This window comes from Patiria miniata, unplaced genomic scaffold (genome assembly GCF_015706575.1).
Source record: "Patiria miniata isolate m_02_andy unplaced genomic scaffold, ASM1570657v1 HiC_scaffold_7, whole genome shotgun sequence".
NCBI lineage: Eukaryota > Metazoa > Echinodermata > Asteroidea > Valvatida > Asterinidae > Patiria > Patiria miniata.
Genome location: NW_024037074.1, coordinates 18,106,057 through 18,124,203, shown reverse-complemented (window position 1 = coordinate 18,124,203; position 18,147 = coordinate 18,106,057). Strand labels below are relative to the sequence as shown.

The window sequence follows — 18,147 nt, the reverse complement described above, 5'->3', positions numbered from 1 at the left end:
CCTGATCGAGGACGTCCTCGATTTGACTCCTGTCCTGAATTACACCAGGATGTTTCACATGTGTGTCCTCGATTTACACCATAAACAAACCCATGCACACATACAATTCAAAGTAAACCCTTCGAGAAAGAAATTAACACCCAAGGATTACCGGTACTTTACACGACGTTTTCTAAAATGTCTAGTTGCAACAAAGTGATTTGCATATATATAGTTCAACATTGTTATTTTATTGTATATAATATATTTATTTTCCATGTATATAAAGTAGCAATTTACTAAATATAGAATGATGCCGCGTTAAGCTCAGACCTTTTTGTGAATTAGTGACGTTATTATTCAAGCATGCTTTAAGTTGAAATTGATATCAGTAATATTTGTATTATAATCTGCCAAAGATGATAGGTTATTATAAAGCCGAAGCATATTGCTTTCAAATACCCAGACAAGATAAAGTAAAAGTTACTCGATGAGAAAATGTTCCTTGCTTCTTTGTGTTTGATACCGTGTTCACGGTTCGTCTGCCTAGGACATGAGCGGGTCATAGGTAAAGATCGTAAGTTATTCGTTTTTTTTGGTATGATTTAGGGCAAAGTCTCCATTTCTTGTTTAAATGAATGTTTAATTTGATTTGGATTTAAGCTAGAAACGTTTGACACAAAACTTTCTACTAAATCCCAGTTTTAAATACAGCTGCAAATATAAATTTCACGATATTCATAGTTATTTTCATTCTTTATTACACCCCCTTATAATACCACTTGTCCCTTCCACTCCTCGTCTTAAACGTATACCCTCGAAGCGTTTCGTAATCACTTCTTTCCAATGAGCTGATCAATCATATCTGCTGTTAGTAAAAGCTGATACAATTTTGAACGGAAACGCGAAGAAGTGTTGGCAAGTTGACCCGATTACCGAAGCACGGACGCGTTTCCAATGATTATATGACATGCGATTGTAAAATTATAAGGGCGGCTCCTCCACAAGAACTGATACATCGCCCAACAACCTGAGGAAGTTAAGTTTAGGCTGCCTGAGAGCCATCCTAAGTTGTCCTCTATGCTGGTGACGACATGATGAGCTACCAATCGAGCGTATTGCGTGCTGAACGCAGTTCGCACGCACTCGCGTTGCGTGCCGCGTTTCTGCGCTAAACATACGACGCAAAGGCGTATGATACGCGACGCCTCATTACTGTTTGAAAAGAATCGACCTTGTAAATCGTGCAATGCTAAAAGCCCAACTTATCTATGCTAGAAAGATGAACAGATAGACTGCATGGACCATTGAAGCTGATGCATACTGGGAGGATATCCACGCAACACGTGTAAGACTTTCTTTTCAGCGATATTTAAATTAGAATGTCATACATTGATGTGATGTTAGAACGTAATAAAAGTAGTCGTCTTAATGGCCGCACAATAGAGGTAGGCCCCTATTTTGAACACAGAGGCTGGTTTCAGTGTTAGCCTCAAGTTAGGAAACGTGTGGGAACTGTTGGAAGAAATAAACACAATACTTTCTCTGCTGTTCAGTTTCAGAAACCATGAGTCGGTTTGCTGATGTCACGATACTTTTTTTCTTCCTGCTATCGCTGATCCACTTCACGTGCTGTGCGCAACTCGTCAAGAGAAGTGTAAGTTACAGATTTATTTAGGATGTCCCAATAAGTGTGTTTGTTAAATAGAGTAAAGTCTGTCACGAGCCAATGTGGCTTAGCAGGCCGGCGTATATCTCCGGTTTCAGTAGCATGAAACGATTGAGAACATTTCTATCCCCCCTGGATGGGATGCTAGTCCATCACAGGTTACTCCCCAGCTAAATGCCGGCACCCATTTATACTTCTGGGTGGACAGAGGCAAGCATGGCAAGTGGGGGTGAAGTGGCTTGCCCAAGGACACAGCATTATGAGCAGGAGCTGTATTCGAACCCCTGACCCTCTGATCATGAGTCACAAACCCTAACCACTAGGCCCCTGGGCCCTACTTATTACTATTTCCTAGATATGATACAGATTTTTTTTTTGCTGCGCATGCGGGAGATGTATTGCTTTTCGAAAACTAGCTCAATCAAACTGATTATTACAAAATGTAGGCCTAATGTATTTTCGGCGATTGTGTACCTATAAGTAAATACTGGACAGGACCGATTGGTATCTTCGTCCAGACTTCCAGGGACAAGTCAACAACTCCTTTGTAGTGGCGGGCCCCTTTCGGATAAGAGAATGAAAATCCACTCTTGGTCATTGGACTCATAAAACATCCAACTAGTTTAGGCCTATACGAACTAAATGTATTCAAACCAACATAAAGTTGCAGTTGGAGGCACAGGATTTGGGGTATTTTTTGAGGGAAATTTTGGAGTAATACGACAATGAAGATGAAAAGATGTGGCACGAAAATAAAGATCGCGGTCACCACGACACCTCATGAATGCAGAAACATTCTTTCATACTCTTAATATTTTAATTGTATTTTAAAAGTAGTTTTGTGTGAGCTGGGATCCTTGGCAGATCAGTGAGTTTTCTCACTGAATGGATCACCCAGGATAAATAAGAAATAAATAAATAAATAGTTAAATTTACGTGGCAACATCTCTACCAAATGGTACCATTCAAGATTACTAAAAAAAAAAAAAAAAAAAAAAAAAAAAAAAAAAGGTTGTTAAGATTTAACAAGGTTAAAAGGTCCTTTTAAAAAGTTGTTAAGGGTGCACAAGCAATTTTGGAACGATAAACAAAACACTTGCCAAGAATCATTTATATCACCAAGGAATGCAGAAATTGAAAAATGACATAATACCCTTTTAATGAAATACTAACGGGGTAAATGTGTGATAACGTGTTATGTCATTAAACAATATTGTTGACCGCTGTGATGTGGGATATGACGTTTTGAACACCCGAAGGGGCGCATAGCACCCGAGGCGAATGTTATACACGTCTTGGATTCTTTGGATTTTGATGTAAAAATCACGAAAAAATACAGCAGTGAACACAACAATCATGACAATCAAACGCCAACTCACATGCATGTCGCGTGCTCGATCGAAACAGCTGATCGTCTGTTAGTTCGCTGCTCCCACTCAAGTGTGAAAACATGGTGAAAATAGCGTGGGTACCAACGATATAAGCGTTTCACACCGTACGCGTGCGTACAAAGTCAAAGCACACTCCCTGTGGGAATACACATACCCCACAGGGAGTGTGCCATGACTTTTTTTTTTATAAACTTAACACGTGATCGTTCTAGGCCAATGAAAATACAGTATTCAAGACAGAGGTATAACAATGTTGGATAACATACCAGTGAACATCGTTGTGGCGGGATGTTGCCTATGATATCAAAACCATTCGTCTTCTCCTCATTCAAGGGTGAAGCGCCATGTTTAGCGGACAAAGACTGCCTGGTGGCGCAGAAGTGTTACTGGTCAACATGGGCTGATGAGCCCACTGGACGATGCCGTTTCGTGAGTTGCCTACCCATGAGTTTTGATGTAAAACAATAGCTGTAACAAATATCTTTGACGGTTTCGAAAAAGAACGACTGACAACGATCGTGTCGGTGTCATCTATATGGATTTCGTGTCGTGCCTTGTGAACAGAAAATCTTATGAGAATTTTTAAATACAAATTCCCATATCTCTATATTACATTTTTTATAGCTTGAAGCCGAACCCTTTACGTTTTACCTCCTATACCACCACTCATGGAATAAGATTTTAGCTAGGATTTTTTTGTGTGTGTGCAAACGGGATAATTTTTTTGTTCCATCCAGGCCTTCCCACAGAAGCCAATAAGAGGCGTTGGAAATCTGCATATCGGACACCGTTGGCGAATCAAACGAAGTTACGACGAGGGAACCGATCCCGGGCAAAACGTGCAACTTCAAACCTCGGATAAAATCGGCATGCCTCCTCCCGCACAATTTCCCGAGCGAGCGGACGAGTTCCCGACAGGAGGCATCAACGGCCCGCCGATCGAAGGACCGCCGCGGGAAATCCCGGATGTCCTGCCAAACCGCCACGACGGACCGGTGCCAGTGATAGGACCAGCGCCCCCAGGTAGGCTACCTAGTCTTGGTACACAAGACTGGATTTGATTTTCCCCCTTAATTTAGCCGCCGGGCTCTGACAAGCGCGGTCAAACCCTCGCAGCTGGAGAGGATCCTATCAACTAGTCTTGGGGAGGTTTTGGCACACTGAACCTATAGGAATGTTTCTTCAATTTTGAGAAATCTGCCTATGAAAAAGTGCAACTTTTTTTGGATCGCCCTGTATAGTATCATTTGCTTCATTTTTTCATTTTCAATTACAATCATAAGAAAAGAGTGTTCAAAACCTTACCTGTTGAAGGGTTTCAGCTCAGTGGATAAGGATATAATACACTCACTCCCCCAGCTCGAGAAACCAGTGAAAAAAAACATGTACAAACTTTTGATCACGAAACAAGATTTCGTCAATATCACTCATTATTGCCAAAATCAGTCAATTGACTGATCATTGGATAGCCCCTATATTTTTTGATATCTCCTATAAATGACAGCAAGCCAGACGAAACAGTGTCATGTGGCTGTTTACTGTTTAGAACAAATACGATCTTCACAGTGGCGCACCCAGGATTTGTTTTGGGGGTAATTTTTTTTTTTTTTTTTTTTTTTTTTTACAACAAATTTGCTAGGAGTTAATTTTTTTTTCCAAAATATTTTTCCCAAAATGTTTGGCCGCAGAAGTTATTTTGTTTTTTAGGGGCGGCTTATTTTGACGTTGGTGGTGCCACTTACGCTCCTATTATACGACTCGAAAACCGTAGGCCACATTCATATCACCAAGGCAAAATGGTGGGCCAAACATTAAAAAAAAAAAACCAAAAAAAATAATTAAAAAAAAAAAAAAAAAAAAATTTCGGGCGGGGGGGGGGAGGCTCAAGCCCCACGAACCCCCATCCCCTTGGGTGCGCCACTGGATCTTCAATCCAAGTAAGCGTGTTGATAATAATTCAGTATACGGTTACTTTTGGGATATTTATGCATTATGCCTTAAAACACCATCTAGGGTCGACAAGAAGACGCGAGGAGGCTCCAGGGCTGCAGAGGCTGATCCACAACCGGCATAGCAAGATCCACACCACCCGAGCCCCGCGGCCAGAAATCGCTACCCCGGCCTTCAAGTTTGACGTCGACGACGACAACTGGGGCGAGACTTTTAGGCTGAACAACGACAACGACATCAATCTGTTTCACGTCCCCACCGGGGGTACGGTCAGCGAGGGCATCTGCCGGGAGCCCACGGCCGTCTGTCAGGCAGTGTCCTTCCGGGGGACAAGACAAGGAGCGGTGGTGGAGATAGTTTGCACAGTTCTAGTTACGTCGGTAGGTACAATTTTCTGCAATGACACAAAATGTGTGTGTGTGTGTAGAACATTTTATAGTACTTCAGGAACTTCTTTTTGAATAATAAATAATAATGTTGATGAATCTGAATAAGTTTTTCTTTTTGAGAAAAAAAACCCCAAAAAACCCAAAACCCAGCAACCACAGAGCGAATCAAAATCAATGGTACCATATTTCAATAGGGGGCGCTGTTCAAATCCGACGATTATTAACACTAGATTACAGAATGGTGTACCGTATTTTGAACAGGCAGACATTATACCAGTATAATTTTTGGAGGGTGTCACAACAGGGGGAGGGGGGGGGGGGGTTCGACTTATCTTTTAGGAAATTGTATGAATTTTTTTTTTTTACAGAGCTGGGGGGGGGGTTTGACCCCCAAACACCCCCCTGGATCCGCGCCTGAAAAGCCCAATTCATAAGCTTTCTTTTAGTACAAGAATCATTCAAATCATTTATGTACTTTTTAAGTTACGGAATTTTAAACACAACCACCGTTTTAAAGTTCTGTGCACGGAATACAAGAAGGTAAGTGTTCTTTCAGCAAAACGAAAACACATCACAAAGGGATTTGCTGAAAGAACGCACACTTTTTTTGTGATCCCTGGACAGAACTTTAAAATGGTGGTTGTGTTTAAAATTTGAAAAGTATTAAGTACATGAGTGATTTGAATGATTCTTGTACTAAAAGAAAGTAGAAAGACAGAAACATGAAGAACTTCACTAAAACAATTGTCCCGACATTTGGGTTTCCCTTTTTTTTTTTACTCACCCTGTATATCCGTAAATATCCGTAACTGGAGTGTTATAGTTAAGCGCCGCAGCGCCGCCGTCAAACGTCAGACTTTCTATTTTCACTTTTCCCGTCCGTGGCGGTTCTGAGCTGAATTATTGCATTTAGTTGGTAGGAACTACATTAAGGCTATCGGTGAATTGTTACTATTTGCCTCACTTCGATTTTCAAGATGGCGTACACTGAGAAAGGTCTATTTGAGATCTGTATTATTCTGGGCTTTTCATTTTATCACAGCTAATGGTATGGAAGACGACGTGGACTTTGCCGATGAAGTAGCTCACGATCCGTCGGAGTTGAAGGCGGCCTCTGAGGGCGCTGCAATCCGGGCTGGGTACGACATTCCGCAGACGCACAGACGACACAGGCATCGCTACAGACAACAACAAGGACAAGAACAACGACGACAAGAACAACGACGACAACAAGAACAACCACCACAACCGCCACAACAACAACAACAACAACAGCAGCGGCAACAATGGCAATATCCAAACAATGCCCGTGCTATGACTGCCAATCGCAGGCGAAGACCTAGCCCCTAAAAAAGCTGGTGCATGATTTGTCTACAAAGAAGATTTTTCATTATTCTTAGTAATTAGACTAAAGATTTCTGTAATACTCACGTGTAGCTTCCAAACTACCCCATTGGTACTGAGCTCACGGGGGGGGGGGGGGACAATACGGATAATTTATCCTGGGGTATCGCCTAAACATATATTAAGCTGGTTGCGATCTTTAGGAGGGATCGCCGCACGACAATCAAACTATTTTCACGGGGCTGTATGCCGCATTTGGGCGGTCACTGCAGTGGCGCACCCAGGAGTTTTTTTTTTGGGGGGGGGGGGTGGCTCACATTTTTTTTTCCAAAAAATGTAGCCCAAAATTTGTGGCCGCAGTAAAAAAATTGGATTTTTGGTAAAATCGTGGGATTAAAAAAAATCCCCCCCCCAAAAAAAATTGACAACCTCTTGGGGGGGGGGGGGCACAAGCCCCCCGAGGGTGCCCCCGGGAGCGCCTCTGTTCCGTATTACCGATCAGAGAGAGAGAGAGAGAGAGAGAGAAAAACCCGGCCGTCCAAGGGGCCGAGGTTTGGTTGTCCCCGGCCGGCCCCCGCTCCAGCGGGGCCAGCCGTGTTGTCTTCCGGGTGTAGGCGGGAGTGTCCCACGCCAGGGTTTTGAAAGCGCCGCCAAGTGCTGTGGTGCCAGTGCCCTGCGTGAGGGAGACGGCGCGGCCGGAGCGGGTCGCCCACAGAACTCGGGGCCCGGGGATGCCCGAGCTAGGTCTCGAATAGACCGCGAAGATCGGTTTATCCGCGCCGACTGCCGCGTCGGACCCCCCCCCCACCCCCACCATCGGTCAAGCTCCCGCCTTGGTGGTCTTTTGACCACCGGTGCGGTCGTCCCACGGTGATCAACAATGAAAAATCGCCAAATCGATATCACAATTCATAATTATGTTTACCAACTTACGTCAGAGACGGATCTATAGGAACTTCTGCCGGGGGGTGGGGGGAGGGGGCTCAGACTCGTCAGATTCAGGCCCGTCAGCTAGGGGACGCATAATAACCGCTGCAGATTAGCTTTGCTTTGCTTTGTAAGAGCAGGGGAGGGGTTCGACCCCCCCCAAAAAAAACCCTCTGGATCCGCGCCTGCATGTCAATGACAGTTAATTCTATTCAGCCCAATTTAATGGCATTTTAGAATTCAATCCTTAATGTACATTCTTGTGTTGCGCTTGACTTGTTTTGCAATTTTGTATTTCAAGTTTTAAGGGTGAGGGGCTTAGTTTATTTTCGTTTTTCCTATTTCGCGAATTATTATATTTGTTAGGAATGTTCACAATATTAAAAAAAAACCCGTTATTAGGCCTATGGCGTTTCTTACGTCAATTGGAATTTTCGCCATTAATAATAGTAGTCATTGATCGAGCGAAACTTAATTTTGATTATGGTTCATTATTAAATGTTCATTAATTTATGACATAGACCTTTGTTTCGTTTTTAATACTACCGGAGACCTGCCGAGCAGATGTAAATATCAAACTTAACCAAAGTAAAAAAAAAAAGGAGGACTAAATAAAAATCAAAAAGTTATGTGCTGGCCAAGCTTTCAGGGATCGGTCTGAGCCATAACAATGCCCCAGCCGATCCCTTAGTTCTCTTCTGGGCTCTCGGGTGTCCCGGCCAATACACACTTCCTTCCCTGTCCATCCATGTAACCCGAGGGCCAGGCACCATGTAAAAGCAAAGAGCTAAGGGAGGAACAGGGCGGCCCCTAAGCCCTGATCCTCCGAGTGGACCACATGCCCTGAACCTGTACGAAGGCGCCAACCTGGAACTCGCGGACAGTACCAGCAGCAGTGCTTACCGATTAAGCTAAGGTACTGTTGGTGATTTACGATGGGAAATTAAACATCTTATAATGACTGAATGCCTGCGTTGAAAAGCAAAAAGACACCGACGGGATTCGAACCCGGGCTCCGCGATTCGTAGCCGACGAATCTAACCACTAGGCCAAACGGCTTTCTTAGAATTCTGCTCAAAAACGATTTGTTTAAATAGGCGGAGAAACATTACCATTGTTGAGTGCATTTGTTTTATCTAGCTCCATGGACGAACAGCAGTTGATACTTGGGGCAGCAATGAGCCAACTGTTTTCATTATTTTGTTATGTTTGGAAAAATATATACGGCAGCTTCGTTAGTCGTAAGCCTATACGTTTTGAGATATCACCCCCTATGGTGAATAAAAGCTTCAAGAATGTGATCAGAATTTGCAGCCTATGATTTTTTGTTTTAGTTTGACTGATATGTTGGTCTCTCGGTGCATAATTAGGACTGAGAAATATGTACTTCTACTTTACTACTTTGAAAAGTTTCGCACCTCTTGAAATTCTGAATTGCGTGTCAGGCTACGACTGCGTCGATTGACTCCCCCGGCACGCACCGCCTCGTCTAACGTCTGTTCTATCATCTTCCAAAAAGATAACTTACCATTAAGTTGCCGACAAAAAAGTACAAAGCAAAAGAACCAAACAGAGAAAGTTTTTAAAATTAAAATAGCAAATTTACCCTCACATCAAATCTACATTTGTACATGCATAATTATTAAGACCGAAGAAGAAATAGATAAAAAAAAGCTATATGATGCTTCGAGGGCTGGCTTTTTTCGGGGGGGGGCACCTTGTATACTTTTTATCTTAGGGCGTAGACCACCAGTGTAAATGAGTTTGAGACAATGAGACTCAGATAGGGTTTTGAATCGACAGTCTGGATGTATGCTCACTATGCTGCGTCGCTTCAGTTGTCGTACGTGCGATCGCGAGCGTCGTCGATGTTCTGGCGAGTCAGAGAAATGAACGGCGCCCTCCATTGTCAGGTGGGAAATTGTCAACAAATTTTCATCTGTTTCTTCTGCACGTGTTAGGTGAGTGCTACTACTATGTCGTTATTTTCCCCTAAAAAGTAACTCAACAGAATTAACTGACCAAGTTTAATTTGGTGTGCACATGTATCGTCAACTGTGATAACGTTTGCTTTTTCGATGAACATCAGTCAATGCAATTGACCGTTTTGATCATGTTGATCCGTCCGGAAATTGGGCACATAATCGGGGGGAGGGAATGGCGCACTTAAAAAGGGCACTAGCCTGTAGTGTAATATAGTATACGACCTAGCCCCATAAATGTGGCCTATTTACTGGACTGCCTCCGTAAACATAGGCCACACATCCACATGTACAAAAACGTGTCGACTTTGCCAAATTTTGATTTTCACATTTAGGCTTACCATGCTTACTTTGTAGATTTTTTTTGCTTTGGAAGCATTCTCGCCCTCTATATAGGCTAATCAGAAAGTGCTGCCTTTTTCAGATGTCCATTTTTCGTGAAATTCCCAGATACATTTGCACACGTTTGCGTATCAAAATTTCAACATGAAATTTCTCAAAAATTAGACATCTGAAAAAGGCAGCACTTTCTGATTAGCTAAAGAGGGTGAGAATGCTTCTAAAGCAAAAAAATTCTACAAAGTAAGCCTAAATGTGAAAATCAAAATTTGGCAAAGTCGACACGTTTTTGTACATGTGGATGTGTGGCCTATGTTTACGGAGGCAGTCCAGTAAATAGGCCACATTTATGGGGCTATATACGACCAAAAATCCCCGAAAATTTCATGTTTTAGATTGTTTACTTACACTATTTTAAAAAGGTTTTTCCCTATCGTTTTCATTGAATGTTCGATACATGACCAAGTGGCAATGCTGAAATAGATTATAGAGCATATGTAAGAGGGTACAGAGGTACATGTCCGCAGAAGGCGAAGACAATAAAGTTTACGGCTGGAATCACAACTAGCATGAACAGCCCGATTTTTAGGGGTTACGAAAGTGAACCTAGCCCCATAAATGTGGCCGATTTACTAGACCACCTCCGTAAATAAAGGCCACACTTGGAACATGTAGGCCTACCCAAAATCTGAGACAGTCTTGACTTTAGATGAGATTAAACAAAGCGTGGGCCAATGTGAATTGTTGCTTTTAATAGTATTTTGCTGTTACTTCCAGAAATTCCGAAAAAGTCATCAAAATGAAGCCCAAGAAAACGGTGTTTGTGACTGTTGGAACGACCAGCTTTGATGCCCTGGTACAGGTTGCATCGTCTCGGCAACTATGTCAGGTACTTTTCACCCATTGGTCACTGTGGCGACCAAATTTAACCACCCTGCATATAACTCCTGTAACGCCTGGAATTGCCTGAGCACTCAATGGTTTTTAGTGAATAAACACAATGAAATGCAATGTAGTATAGTTAGTTACTGATGGGTTAAAAACGAATGTTGTTTTCTTCAATTGAGGAAAATGAGATGATATGAGGCCAAGAAAAAAAAAAAATTCGGAAAGATTTCCATATAAGAAGTTCACTCAACACCCTGTGTACAAACCCTATGAGAGTGGACTGAAAAATTCTAAGTGTTTTCTAAGAAAATGCTTGTATTTTCTCACTGCTCAAATTGACTTTGATGACATGAAATTGCTATCTGGGGGCTTGTTAGTCAATAGGCCTACAGAGGAAAATTAGTGAACTTCTTATATGGAAATCTTTCCAAAATTTCTTGTCCCCGTCCGCTTCCCTTTTTTCCCTACAGCCTCCCTTTTTCTTTCTTTCCAATTCATACATTTGCAATATTTTTTGGACAGATACTGTCAGTAAATTGTCTATCTATTGTTTTCATCAAAATTCTAGCTATGTAGAAAGGGTTGAGGCTCCTTAAGACAAAATTTTGCTTCCGCAAAATAGTACAGAAAATGGAAGAACCCATCTGCCATCTTGGAAAATCTGCCACCTTTGGGCAAAACAGTGTCCGCCTTTTTTTTTTGAAACAGCCAGATGAGAAATTACTTCCTTTTTTTTAATCGGCCTAACATGAATATCTTTTCTCTAAAGACATTTCTCAAATAAAAACAAAGTGATACATTGTATTTAGATAAAGGATTTTTTATTGATGACTTTAAGAAACAGTTTCCAAACTATTTATCACATTATTGGTATCTTCGGAGGACATTATATGTTGCATCAGAATTAATAGTGCCACTGCCTTGTACAGTGGTGTGTCATGGCCTAGCGGTTAAGAGCACCGGACTCATGCTCTGGTGTTTCAGAGGCAACAGTGGCGTGGGTTCGAGCCCAGGCCCGGACACTTGTGCCCTTAAGCAAGGCCCTTAACCATTATTGCTTCGTCCTTCCGATGGGACGTTAAGCCGGAGGTCCTGTGTGTTGTATACGGCCTAAGGCACGCAAAAGAACCCAGTAACACTTATCGCTAAGAGAAGGGGTTTGCCCCGGTGTTTCTGGCCTCCTAGTTATACTCCCTTGTGAAAGTCCTTAGGAGAAGAACCAACCAAGTGCCAAGTACAGGTATCTTTGCAACTCATTGAAACTTCCTGGTGGGTCAATCCAATACTTCCGTCATCCGCCTCTGCCTACATGAAACAACCATGTGTTTCATTTCTGCTTGATGTCTTGCAGCAATTCCAAGCGTTGGGCTATTCCAAGGTGTTGCTGCAGATCGGCAGAGGTGTCTACGAGCCTGAGCCGGTATCCAAACGAGGGTTTACGGTGGAGTACTATCGCTACAAAGACTCCATAGCAGAGGACATCAAGAATGCCTCGCTAATCATCAGCCATGCAGGTAGGAAGGTATAGAGAGAGATTCCACCAAAACAAGCGCGAGTGCACAGTAAGCTCTGGCCCGGTTCCAAAATGTCTCGCTTCATATGCAAAATAGACGCCCATGCGCATGCGCATCGATGGAGACAAAGGGCGTGCTCCAAGAACTTTCGCCAAGAGTGCATTTACTGATGACGGCATTGCATTTGGTCAATTTTTGGTCAATTGGTAGTTATATTTGTTGGGAAACTTAGGGGACCAACCGACCAACCGACCGACCAGGAAGTGACATGTAGAAGCTCCTGGAAGAGCTTATAAAGTTATGACTGGTTCATACTTCAAGTGAATGAAAATGTGAAGGGAATTTTCGGTCTCCAAACTTTGCCAGAGTTAGAATGTGTACCATTTTGAGTTCACAGCATGCAAACATGTCATGAAGGCACAAATTTCTTTGAGTTCATTTTCACCGAGAATGAACCAGCCTGTGTCTAGTTTGGTTGTATGGATAAGGAGAGTTGGGGTACTCTACCCTACACTCCATCCTCCAAAAAAAAAGGATAATAGAAAGAAAATAATCAAAATCAAATGAAATATGTTTAACCATCCAAGCCATCGTAAGCACAAGCAAACACATGTACAACAATTTTAGTGGACAAGTTAAATTTGTGTATAGTCTGTTGGTCCAATGCTATCTTTGTTAAAGCAACCCAACACCAAACATGCCAAAATTTAATCCTCGGAAGTTGCTGTTGAGATTGTTCACAAAAATCTGCGCGATAATACTACCACATCGGGGCATCAATACAGCAAGATACAAGTGTGCGCAGTGAGCTTTATAGCTTTACGGTGCAAACTGCAGATTTCGCGAACGTCATAAACGTGAAATATGTTTTGTTTTCCTGTGTGGCCTGGGTTTCATTTCGAAAATTCCCCAAAAATGACTTCCAAACCTTTCTCTTTCATTGTCTGAGAAGTAACTAAAGTAATTTGTAAAGTTGGTTACGGGTACTTGATTCCATAATCTGGAACCGGCTCCTGACATAAACGGTCGAGTACTCGGGTACTCGGTGCACAGCCCTACTTGTTATTGACTTGTGACTGACTTATGATCGACTATGATTGACATGTGATTCGACATGTGATTCGACTTGGGACAGACTCGTGATTGACTTGTGACAGACTTGTGATTAGCTTGTGACAGACTTGTGATTGGCTTGTGACAGACTTGTGATTGACTTGAGACAGACTTGTGATTAGCTTGTGACAGACTTGTGATTGACTTGTGACAGACTTGTGATTGACTTGAGACAGACTTGTGATTTGACTTGGGACAGACTTGTGATTGGCTTGTGACAGACTTGTGATTGACTTGTGACAGACTTGTGATTGGCTTGTGACAGACTTGTGATTGACTTGTGACAGACTTATGACAGGTTTGTGATTGACTTGTGACAGACTTGTAATTGACTTGTGACAGACTTATGATTGACTTGTGACTGGCTCCACTACAACTCTCAATTTGAATATGTCCTTTGTTCTACAGGAGCTGGTAGTGTCTTGGAGTCCCTAGGCGCCGGTAAACCATTAATTGTCGTCATCAATCAGTTACTCATGGGCAATCACCAGATGGAGTTAGCATATCAACTGTATTTAGATGGACACCTTCTCTATGCAACATGCTGGTATGACATAATCTTAAAGAGGTTGTGGAATGCTCGAAGACATTTCTGTCATTTTTCGGGTATATGTAGCCTAAGGTGTGATGAAATAAAAACGACTATCGTTTCTGTCATGAAATGAGTACAAAAGGTACTTTTGAGAGCTGTTTTTCAGGTCCTGTTAAGACCCGAACGTGCAATTTGTGTAAAAGTCATCGTTGGGGGAGCAAACATAACATAGTAAATCGTGACGTAATAAACAGGACTCCCTATGCAGTGTAGTACAAACGAGTCCTGTTTATTACGTCACGATTTTTCTGATTTTACGAAGAACCCGACGACTGTTGATTTCAATTATGCGCTCGCCGACCAACAAATTACTCGATAAATTTCAGTTTTATAAATGCACATTTCAAAAGAATGGGAGTTTGTCATTGTGATGTATATGGGTCTACTCTACAGTAAAAAAATATAAAAAACAAAACGACTTTCAGCATTCCTCAACCTCTTTAACGTAATATAAACACAACATGTGGTGAAAACGCAGAGAATTTAAGTTAGTATTAAAGGGGCACTAGGTCCTGAAATCCCCGAAAATTTCATGTTTTGGATTGTTTATTTATCCCATTTCAAACATGTGGTTAAAAAGTGAAACCAACCTAATGTCTTACTGTTCCCGAGAAAAGAGGAAAAATCCCCAATTGTTTACATTGGACAAGATGGAGTACGAATACGTTTTTCGTGTCGTTCTCATACAGTGTGCGATATACATGTTGTGTGTCTCGGGAACAGCGGTGACCAATCACCAATGCAAAAATGTGGTTTCTTCAACGTCCGCAAAAGGCGAACACTTTACGAATGAAATCACAATTAGCATCCAAACAGCTCGAAATTTATGGGGTCGCAAAAGTGGACCCCAAAATTTTCTCGCACGCATAATACAGGAATAACACAAAAACGCTTTGGTTAGCTTCCAAGTTGTGCGTTGTAAACTAGACAGTAGAGCTTTTGTTTCATGTGAAAAAAAAGGTAAAATCTTGATCAAATGACAATATTGTCAGTTTTCGGTCACTACCTGTGCCGTGTACGGTTGCCATAAAAAAAATGGTAATTATTTTTCAATTTTCGGTACTCCCCAAGACAAAAATGCAGTCTAGAACTGAACTACAATGTACCAAAAGTTTGAATTTTTTTATCAAATTTATTAAAAAACTTGTTTAATATGTCACTTTTCTTCCAGCCGATTGAATATATTTGCCATTTTATCAACATTTAGGTATTTTTCTCTCTTTTTATAACATTCAGCAATCTGTTAGAAGTTCTCAGCGAGTTGGATACGGCTAAACTGAAACCCTTCCCACCAGGCGACACGTCCAAGTTCTCAAACTTCCTGGATAAGGCCATGGGGCTGTCTTGAGCAATGCTGCCATCGACTGTCTCCAAACAGAGAGACTCTATGCTTGCGGAATATTGAATATAGTTCCATTCTCGAATAATTAAGTATTTGATTATTCTAACTAGGACTTGATCGAATATTGGAATATACAAAATGTGCTGATCAAGCCAATAAGCTTGATGGGGATTTGTGAGTGTTCCCGCGCTTGTTGCAAATTGGCATTTTGTATCTGATTCTATGACGCTTAAATATCTGTATATAAATATATATTCACCCTCCTATGCAAACATACATTCTGTGCCATCTTGTCCTTGCAGTCAAAATCAATTAAAGGGAATATACATCATTTGCTTTTGCTGTAATTTTCAGAAATGGATGGAATTGGGGGGTTGGAAATATATAGCAAATATAGTTACACTGACTTTTTTGAGGTTTTGGGTTCGAAAATGCTATAAAAACCAAGAAAAACAATCATTTTCCTGTAGTCTGGTTCCCTGACTCCATTTAAGAAGAAACAGAGCAGTTTACATATATTGGGGAATTGTAAGGTCAGGGAACCAGTCTAGCTGGCTTGTACCCGTTCATAGGTGTGTAATCGATTGCAAACAAGTGCGATGGTCAACTGGGGCCAGTATTTGAAAAAAAGCCAGTTTTTTCCAACGCTGATCGGCCGATCAGCGTTGGAAATTGAAACAAAAATACCACTTTTCTTGAAAATGACAGTATACCAGGTGCCATGATTTTACAGGATGCTTTACACTGTCATTCACTAACAGTCCAGCAAGGTATTTCAAAATGATTTGGTAGTTTTATTTTTTGATGTTTGCAAATGTTGTATTTTCCCTTTAAGTGACTGTTTTCAACCTTAAAGCCCACATAAAGCAGGATTGACTGCCTGGGACTGTTTAAGTAACTTGATACAGCTATGCTTTGACTCCGGGTGAGTGGTAAAACAGCTGTGACCACGACTTGCCTGCTTTGTCTGTTGACCCAGTTTGACTACTCACAGTGCTTGCTTGACATATGATCTGACTGCTGGTGACTAGCCTTTGTTAAAAGTATAGCAGAGGATGTGGAAGTGAATTTTGACTGTCTGTGACTGCTTAAATAGCAGGAGGTTAAGTAACTTTTAATCAAACCACAAAAGCGGATACTATCAGTTATTTCAATAAGACTAAAGCAAGGATGATAATGACTAACACAGAGATACATATATGATTATTTATATGAGATGATTTATTTGAGATGATGGAAAAGTCAGTTAAACTCCGGCATTGTCTTGCCATGTAGCTGAATAGCTGTGCTAATCGGGTTTAGATAATTTCTTAACATTGGAAAAATGGTACTTTGAAATACACAGAGTTTTGAATAATAAAAATGTATATATACAAAGAATTTCCTGTGCTTCTTGATGATGAAAAGAACCCCCCAAAGTTCTAGTAAATCCTGAGAATGTAAAAGACCCTTTTCCCAACAAGCACGTTACAAAAATGTAAACCAATAAGAAGTGAGTGTCTGTCTAATACACAGCAGCTGGGTGGTACACCAAAGTGAAGTTAAGTACTTTGCCCCTCATTTAATGCATGCTCAAAACTAACAACCTTTTTAACCAGTCAAAAAAATGCGCTGTAAAGATTAATTTTACATCATACAACAAATGACATGCATTCAGCAAGCGATGTTTTACAATAATTACTGATGCCTTATCTTACTTAAGAGTTCATTAGTGTTTTAAAGATATAAACTGAAAAGAACTCATGGCTGTATTAATATATTTACAAAAAAAAATCAGCGAAAATTGTCTTTTAAGACCGCTCAATTTATATTGCTTTTTTATAATATTACTTAAATGTATACAACAAAAACTCTGTCCGTCTACATCAATTTTGAGGTCGGGGGGTATTCTGATGCAAAATTGAGAACAACTGATTCACCATGTCGGTACATGTACATGATTGGTTTAACATTGTACATTGGTACCATAATGCTGAAGACTACATATGGCAAGGACCCCATAAAATAGAAAACTTTCACTGTGAAACATGCATCAACTCAAAATTTCTTGTATTTAACCATTTTTTGCTGCACGGCAGTTTTTGCGTGCGGACATTTGACATGTGTTAGGCAGTTATGTCAGCCACCATATATTTACAGTACATATAGTAAAGAGAAACTTCAAATCTTTCATGAACCGCCACCATTTGCATAGGGCTGAAAACTCTAATTAAACTGCTACATGACTTGGCATTTTGTCCAAAAAAGCAATTTTTTTAGATAATTTTAAAATACATGTATCTAATTGGTGTGCTAAAATTGGTCCCTCATGGTTTTTTTTAACATTCAGAAAAGGTTGATGTCTTTTTGGAACTTCCATCACGTTTTTTTTTAATAAACAGGTTATTTCGGAAAGGTAGCTGGCAAGATTTACCCCTTAACCCCAACTCCCTAGGGTGATTTACTAGGAACAGGCATGCAACTGGGAATTCACAAAAAAAAGAGGAAATTCAAATTTTCCCCAGACTTTGTACAGTGTTTTTCTATTTTCAATGGCACACATGGGAAGTAAAAAAAAGAGGAAATCAGCTGATCCAAGGAAAAGTTGCATGCCTATAGGAACCTTCCCCTCCTTGCAAATCCCATCACCATATGGTTAACTGTGCACATAGACTCTGTTTATTTGTGGTATGCCTAATCCCACCTGAAGCACAGTCATAAAGTTTACTACCGGTAGTGCAGTACTCAT

General features: G+C 41.1%; 1 protein-coding gene and 1 pseudogene across 1 annotated transcript; both read left to right on the top strand.

Annotated features, from left to right (window-relative positions):
• The first annotated feature begins 1,224 nt into the window (after positions 1–1,224).
• LOC119745017 lies at positions 1,225–8,169 on the top strand (annotated as a pseudogene).
• Positions 8,170–9,469: 1,300 nt separating this feature from the next.
• On the top strand, positions 9,470–15,741 carry LOC119718837 (UDP-N-acetylglucosamine transferase subunit ALG13 homolog). The gene is made up of 5 exons (XM_038188256.1): positions 9,470–9,610; positions 10,748–10,859; positions 12,210–12,372; positions 13,894–14,032; positions 15,314–15,741. Exons 2-5 carry the CDS (start codon positions 10,770–10,772, stop codon positions 15,423–15,425), a joined length of 504 nt encoding a protein of 167 aa, XP_038044184.1. The 5' UTR covers positions 9,470–9,610; positions 10,748–10,769; the 3' UTR covers positions 15,426–15,741.
• Positions 15,742–18,147: the final 2,406 nt, after the last annotated feature.